Source organism: Eurosta solidaginis, chromosome 3 (assembly GCF_040869045.1).
Source record: "Eurosta solidaginis isolate ZX-2024a chromosome 3, ASM4086904v1, whole genome shotgun sequence".
NCBI lineage: Eukaryota > Metazoa > Arthropoda > Insecta > Diptera > Tephritidae > Eurosta > Eurosta solidaginis.
In genome coordinates this window covers 221,298,592-221,305,758 of record NC_090321.1, presented here as the reverse complement: position 1 = coordinate 221,305,758, position 7,167 = coordinate 221,298,592, and the positions used below count along the sequence as shown (strand labels likewise).

At 37.7% G+C, this 7,167-nt stretch overlaps 1 protein-coding gene across 1 annotated transcript; it reads left to right on the top strand.

The window, feature by feature from the left end:
- Nucleotides 1-2,369: 2,369 nt before the first annotated feature.
- Nucleotides 2,370-6,855, top strand: LOC137246978 (protein G12). The gene is made up of 2 exons (XM_067778041.1): nt 2,370-3,003; nt 6,629-6,855. The coding sequence occupies exons 1-2, from the start codon at nt 2,422-2,424 to the stop codon at nt 6,737-6,739; spliced, it is 693 nt and encodes a 230-aa protein (XP_067634142.1). The 5' UTR covers nt 2,370-2,421; the 3' UTR covers nt 6,740-6,855.
- The last annotated feature ends 312 nt before the right edge of the window (nt 6,856-7,167 follow it).

The following is a 7,167-nucleotide window of genomic DNA, read 5'->3' as shown; positions in this document are numbered from 1 at the left end:
CGGCCAAGCGGAAGGACAGACGGTCGACTGTGTATAAAAACTGGGCGTAGCTTCAACCGATTTCGCCCATTTTCACAGAAAACAGTTACAGGCATAGAGTCTATGCCCTTACCAAATTTCACAAGAATTGGTAAACTTTCATTCGACTTACGGCATTAAAAGTATTCTAGACAAATTAGATGAAAAAGGGCGGAGCCACGTCCATTTTGCATTTTTCTTTTATTTTTGTATTTTGTTGCACCGTATCATTACTTGAGTTGAATGTTGACATAATTTGCTTATCAGGTGTATGCATATGAAACCGGTATTTTTTATAAAAAAAAAAAAACACATTTGTTTCAAGAGAATGGTAACGAATATTTTATTCAAAGTAAGCGCCATCGCTAGCTACACATGTTGATCACCTCTCAGGCAATTTATGTATACCTCGCCGAAAAACGTCTTCGTTTTTTGAAGTAAACTAATCATCGAGCCATTTTCCAACATTTTCGTAAGAAGTGAAGCGCTGTTCGCTAAGTGCGTGCCCATCGATGCAAATAAGTGAAAGTCGGATGGAGCCAAGTCTGGTGAGTAAGAGGGGTGGGGTAGCGGTTGCAAGCTGTACGACTCAACCAATTCCCGAGTCTGTTTTGTTCGGTGTGATGGTGCATTGTCATCGAGAAAAATCACTTTGTCATACCTAATTTCATATTATGGGCGTTTTTGGCGCAGAGCACGGTTCAAATTGGTCAACTGTTGTTGGTATCGTTGACCATTAAAATTTTTGCCTGGTTTTAGAAGCTCACACCGGATTACACCACGTTGATCCCAGAAAACACAGAGCCTTGTCTTTTTTCCGAAGCGATTTGGTCTTGGGGACGATTGTGCTGGTTGGCCAGGGTCCACATACGACCTCTTACGATTAGGATTCACGAAATAAATCCACTTTTCATCGCCAGTAACGATTCGATGCAAAAGCGACTTTCTTTTTTGTCGGGCGAGCAGCATTTCACATGTTGTTTTCCGGTTTTCCTGCTGTCTGTCGTTCAGTTCATGTGGCACCCATCTTTCGGTTTTCATGATCTTTCCCATGGATTTCAAACATCTGGAGATTGTTGTCTGGGACACATTTAGTTGTTCTGTGAGCTATTTTTGCGTCTGACTATCGTATTCATCCAGCAAAGCTTGCAATTCGACGTCCTCGAACAATTTCGGTGGTTTGCCGCGGTCAGCGTTTCTCTTATCAAAATTACCACTTTTATACTTGTTGAACCACTCATTATACTGCGTACGACCAAGGGCGTACTCTCCGTAAGCTTCGACAAGAATTCGTTGAGATTCTATAGCCGGTTTACCCAAATGGAAGCAGAAAATTAATGCTCCCCGCAAATCGTTGTTCGAAGGCACGTATTTCGACATTTTCAAGAGCGAAAAAAACACGATGTTGTATGAAACTTGAACTGTTTGGTATTGGATATTGTTGACAGATCATATGGCGCCAACTAGCGCCAATGGTAAGTTTTGACTGTTCCTACAATTGTGCCTACTGGCCGCTATATGCCTATACCGGTTTCATATGCATACACCGATATATACTGTAAAGATATTAAATCTTTTTTAAAATTTTTTTTTTAAAGTGGGCGTGTTCGCCATCACATTTTTATTTAGCGCGCATATAGTAATAGGAGTAACGTTCCTGCCAAATTTCATTATGATATCTTCAACGACTGCCAAATTACAGCTTGCAAAACTTTTAAATTACCTTCTTTTAAAAGTGGGCCGTGCCACGCCCTTTGTTCAAAATTTTACTAATTATTAAACAATTCTGCGTCATAAGGTCAACCTACCTACCATGTTTCATCGCTTTATCCGTGTTTGGTAATGAATTATCCCACTTTTTCGGTTTTTCGAAATTTTCGATATCGAAAAAGTGGGCGTGGTTATGGTCCGATTTCGTTTATTTTAAATAGCGATCTAAGATGAGTGCCCAGGAACTTACATACCAAATTCCATTAAGATACCTCAAAATTTACACAATTTATCGTGTTTACTGACGGACGGACAGCCGGACGGACATGTCTAAATGAATTTCTTTTTTCGCTCAGATCATTTTGATATATAGAAATCTATATCTATAACCGATTATTTTAAGCCGTTACGGATTACCGTTATGCGAACAAAATTAATATACTCTGTAAGCTCTGCTCAGCTGAGTATAAAAAGACAACTAATAACAATAACTGTAACTACTTGTTCTACAATTTCTCGATAAGAAAACCGTTATCAATGCAATACTTGCATTTGGCCATGATCTTCTTGCACAAAAAAATTCGCTTGCCTGCTATATAAATGCCATCCCAGCAATGCATCAACATCAAAGTGCAATCATCTGTTCGATATTTGAAATTGATTTTTGAAATATTTAGCCACAAAAAACTAGAAATGTTAAGGATTGCAAGCATTTTAGTTGTTTGCCTCTGGGCTGCAAATCACAGTGACGCAGCTTCTTCGTGCAGCGAAACCGAAGTTGCTTCTTTTCAATTATGTCAGGACTTTCGTGATATACGCAACCTCATCGATCCGAATACTTTGGTATATTGGATTTCCTATGGATATTATAAAGATGACAATTTCCAAACGGCTATGAAATATATTGATAGCGATAGCTTTCAGTCGATATCAGATCAAATTGCTGAAAGTGCTCCTTATAAGGCGTTACTTCGACGTTTCTCTGATGTTGGTGTCGATACGTCAACCCTGGAGAGTATTTCAAATATTTTCAAATGTTTAATGTTGAAAAAACCGGAATATACCGATGAAGATATCAATTTAGATAATTTGGAAATGCAAGGGATAAGTATGGCTCGTAGCCTAACCGATATTGCAACGAACTTGAAGGCGGTCATACCAAAACATAAATTGCGTTCTTTGATCAGAGACAAATTGGATGAAGATGGTGATTTTGCTAAATTTTATAGAGTAGCACGTAGTACGAGTTTCCGTAATGCAGCTAAAAAAATGTTTGTAAGTATTTAGTGCAGCTTAATTGGTTGTTGTTGTAGCGTGTTTTTTTTCCTTACCTATTGAGTATATGGTTAACTCGTTTATATGTAGCGAAAGAGTGTTGGGAGCTGGAGTCCTTGGTTTACATATCTCTTTTGTACCTATTCCGTTGCAAATCTTTCACCCTCTTCTCCCACACCATTGTTCCGACCCATTTTTCCATCTCTCTTTCTCATACAATTTATATAATTTTCGCGGTAATACTCTAATTATCATCCTCATTCTTCATTTTACTCTTATTCCGCTCCATTTTCCTTTACCTCAGTATCCTCCTGACGCTTTCCGATATTCTCGACCTGCCCGCTCCGCCTTTCATAATTTTATCCTCTACCGCCATCTGCCTGCTTCTAATTCTCCTTGTACCTGTGCTGCTCCCCATCCAATAGGTGAGATCAGTCACACATTTTCATCGATATATTCTAACAAAAGTCTAAGGAAACTTTGAGAATGGTTGGACCAAAGAGACATGGGTGTAACGGGCATTAGTTTCACATAGAAAAGACAGCTGGTGTCATGTGGAGACACATTACATGTAGAACATTTATAGCGTATGTCGGGGATGATTATGGATAAGTACCACCTTCCTCTCCCTCTCCTTTTCTCTATGCTTATCTGACTTACTCTTCCCCTCTATGTTCTTCTACTTAAATATATCACTTTTCCACTCCCGTTCTCTTTTCTTTATCTCTTCTCCACTCTTAGTACCCTTCGCCTATACACATCGCACCCTTGTACCTTCACCTCTCTCTCGCTTTAACATTCTCGTTCTTAATTAGCCTTTCAAGCTCTCTTGATTTATCCCTTTTTTCTTATGCCTCCGTTTTTCCACTATTTATTCCTCTCTCTATTTCTAACTTTAAGATATTATCGGTTTGTTCCCCTCCGTCTCCCCTCCCAATAACTATCGCTTCTTCTTCTTCTTCTCCTTTCCCTCTGCATCTTAGTCCTCCTTCTCACCCTCTCTCTCTTCTCCCGTTCCAGTCCCGTCCTTTTTCCTTTACTTCCCCTCTCCTCTTGCTTCACTCTCCCCTCTACATCTCACTGTGCTTGGTTTACAACTCTCTCACACTACTTCTCTCTTTCTCAACCGCCTTATCCGGTTCTCATGACTATCCGTCATTTCTTCTGTTTTTTATCTACCTCTACCTCTCTTTCTCGACTTTACTCTATCTCTACCTTTCGATAGATAATCAATAGGTATTTTCGGATAAGTCGGTCGGTGGTTAAAATTTTCGAAAATAAAGTAGTCATTAGCTTTAGTAAGTTAAAAACAAGTTTATTTAGGTTCCAGGTTCCCTTTCTAAAAAAAATGTATTTTTAAAGAAATGTGACAAAAACCACTGGTTTAAACAATGCAAGTGATTTAATATTAAACATTAATACCAATTATTGTATTTTCGTATTTAGTAAATAGATTCCCTGAGGAAGACACGAAAATGTGTCGAAACGCGTCGGAAATAAAAAAATAAACTTGTTTTATTTAATTAAATCGGCCTAAAAGCTCCAAATTCATATTAAATAGCTAAGCAAATATTTGGCCCAACTCAACCATATAAAAAATGTATCAAATTACCTATTACCTTGCCAGCTCCATATCAATATTTCAGAAAAATCGATTGATAAGTTTTACACTCCCTCACTTCGATGCGAGCTGCCTACTCTATCTCTTCCTTCCTTCTCTTTTAAGCTTTATTCTTGTTCTCATTCTCAATATGGTTTTTTATCATCCTCTTCCTCGCTACACTCCGATATCTCTTGGTTCCTTGTTCCTGTTTCTCATTTTTTACATCTTCTATTCCTTTTTTCCTTCGTTTCTATGTCCCTACCTGTCTCCTCAACGTTTCACATCTCTTCTGCTTCATTTACCTTTTAGTTTACCTACTTTTTTCCCGTCTACTTTATCTCCGTATTGCTATCCCTTCCCCTCTCCGCCGTTTACCAGATTTCGCTTCACTCCCTCTACGTATTTTCTTCCACTCGCCCAGCATTTGTTTCCATTGCCATTCTCTTCCTATTCTTATTGTTGTCTGACTTTCACTCACGACGTTTCGATTACCGCAACCAGCACCGTCAGCGCACTATTTGTTCCCCTTTGTTCCCCTTTCATATTATTTTCTGTCTTTGTCTTGTTCTACCTCTTCCTCTTTGTTCAGTTCTCCCCCATTCGTTTTTCATAACCGGCATTGTTTTCCCTCATTTTGTGTTCCCAATCTTCCATTTATTTTTCTCTCATACTTCCTTTCAACGCCTCCTGAGCTTGGTGCCTCTTCTCTTTTATATCTCACTTTTCCTTTCTTTTCTTGTTGCTAGGACGACCAGTTCCCCCTTTCCCTCTCTTTATCATTGTGCCATCTCTATCTCTCCTTAAATTTTCCCCTGTTAGTATTCCTTTTCTCTTCGTATTTCACATCTTCCTTGAAGTTCACACAGTCCTTTATTAAACGGTTTTATTTAGCTTGAGTTGACAGGCTGCACGGCCGCATGCACGGCCGTTGTGAACGAATCTTGTAATTGAAATTTAAGTAACTTCCCGATAAGCTACAAGCTTGAAACTTGGAATGTAGTTCAGAACCCGATGACAATGCAATAATAAGAAAAAAATCGCCGCTAGGTGGTGCATGGATCGAGATATTCACAAAAATCGTATTTGTGGTCCGATTTGGCTCATGCCTGGAACACATAATACATACAAGAATAGAAAGCGACCTATCAAAAAAATCGCCGCTAGGTGGCGCAAGGATCGAGATATTCACAAAAATCGTATTTGTGGTCCGATTTGATTTAGTCCATATTTGGAACACATAACACATACCTGAATAGAAAGCGACCCGATTCCCGATTTGGCTCATATTTGGAACAAATATTGCACACAGTCCAGTAGAAGTGACATCAAAATATTTTGGAGTTGGAGGAGGGACAAGCATACGTGGCGCAGAGTCGAGTAAAGTCTTTGGAAGGATTATGTATTGAGGACTTAGGTTGTAAAAAATTTTCAGGAAAGAGTCCTTGTAATAATGAGTCACTAAATGAACTAAATAGAATGAGAAATAATAGGCAATTAAATAAAGACTAAAAACTTGAAAATAAAATAATTAAAAAAAAATGTTTAAGTTAAACGGTTTTATTGAAAACAATACTTACATGAAATAATAATAATACGAAAAGCTAGAAAATAATTAGGTAGGTCCTAGGTACTAGTCATCACACTCCTTATCAATCTAGGGCGTTGATCAGACAATTAAATAAAAGCGTTGGGCGCGTGAAATTTCTAAAAATGTGAGGCGCACCATAACCTGATTAAGGTTCATTTGGTTTTACTTATGACTATCAATAGAAATATGACGCGTCCAACGCTTTTATTTAATTGTCTGATCAACGCCCTACATTGATAAGGAGTGTGATGACTAGTACCTAGGACCTACCTAATTATTTTCTAGCTTTTCGTATTATTATTATTTCATATAAGTATTGTATTCAATAAAACCGTTTAACTTAAAAATTTTTTTTTAATTATTTTATTTTTAGTTGTATTGTTGTTATTAATTTTCTTCATACTCTTTGTTATTTGTTTCCAATTTTTTTTCAGAAATCATCTCAACTTAAGTACTCATTGAGGACGTTGACACGTAATAAAGTCGATTTGAAAAAATTGGCCGATTTCGCTGCTGAAATCCTCGGTTGGGGTCCAAGATATTAAAATGATGGCCACCATTAAGAGAAAATATTTCTTTCTACTGTCAAGTTTAAAAATATATTGGAAGTGTGGTATTCAAATAAATAAAGAAACAAGTTCAAATTCATATTCCAAATTGAGAGCTGAGCCTTCTAAATTTTTGGTAAATATTTTTTAATAAAATGTGAACTCCTTGAACTAAAAGTAAGTAAGATCATCAAAAGTAACACAATTATCTTCATCAAGCTAATTTGCTCTATACAGCTCGAAAATATGCATATACCTGTAATTTTGTAACAGCAACTGAAATATCAATATAAACATTCCGCATAGTGGAACTGACCCAGAATAACCCCGCCATGTTTATGTACAGATGGGCATTCTTATACGTAGCACCTGAAGGCGAAATCGCTAATGAGCCGAGGCACACAAGTTTTACTAAGAAGTGCTGA

Excerpts from the sequence above, each read along its gene's own strand:
- LOC137246978 (XM_067778041.1), top strand. The coding sequence starts at position 2,422 with ATGTTAAGGATTGCAAGCATTTTAGTTGTTTGCCTCTGGGCTGCAAAT. Across the intron at positions 3,004-6,628 it reads ATGCAGCTAAAAAAATGTTT|AAATCATCTCAACTTAAGTA; the intron begins GTAAGTATTTAG and ends ATTTTTTTTCAG.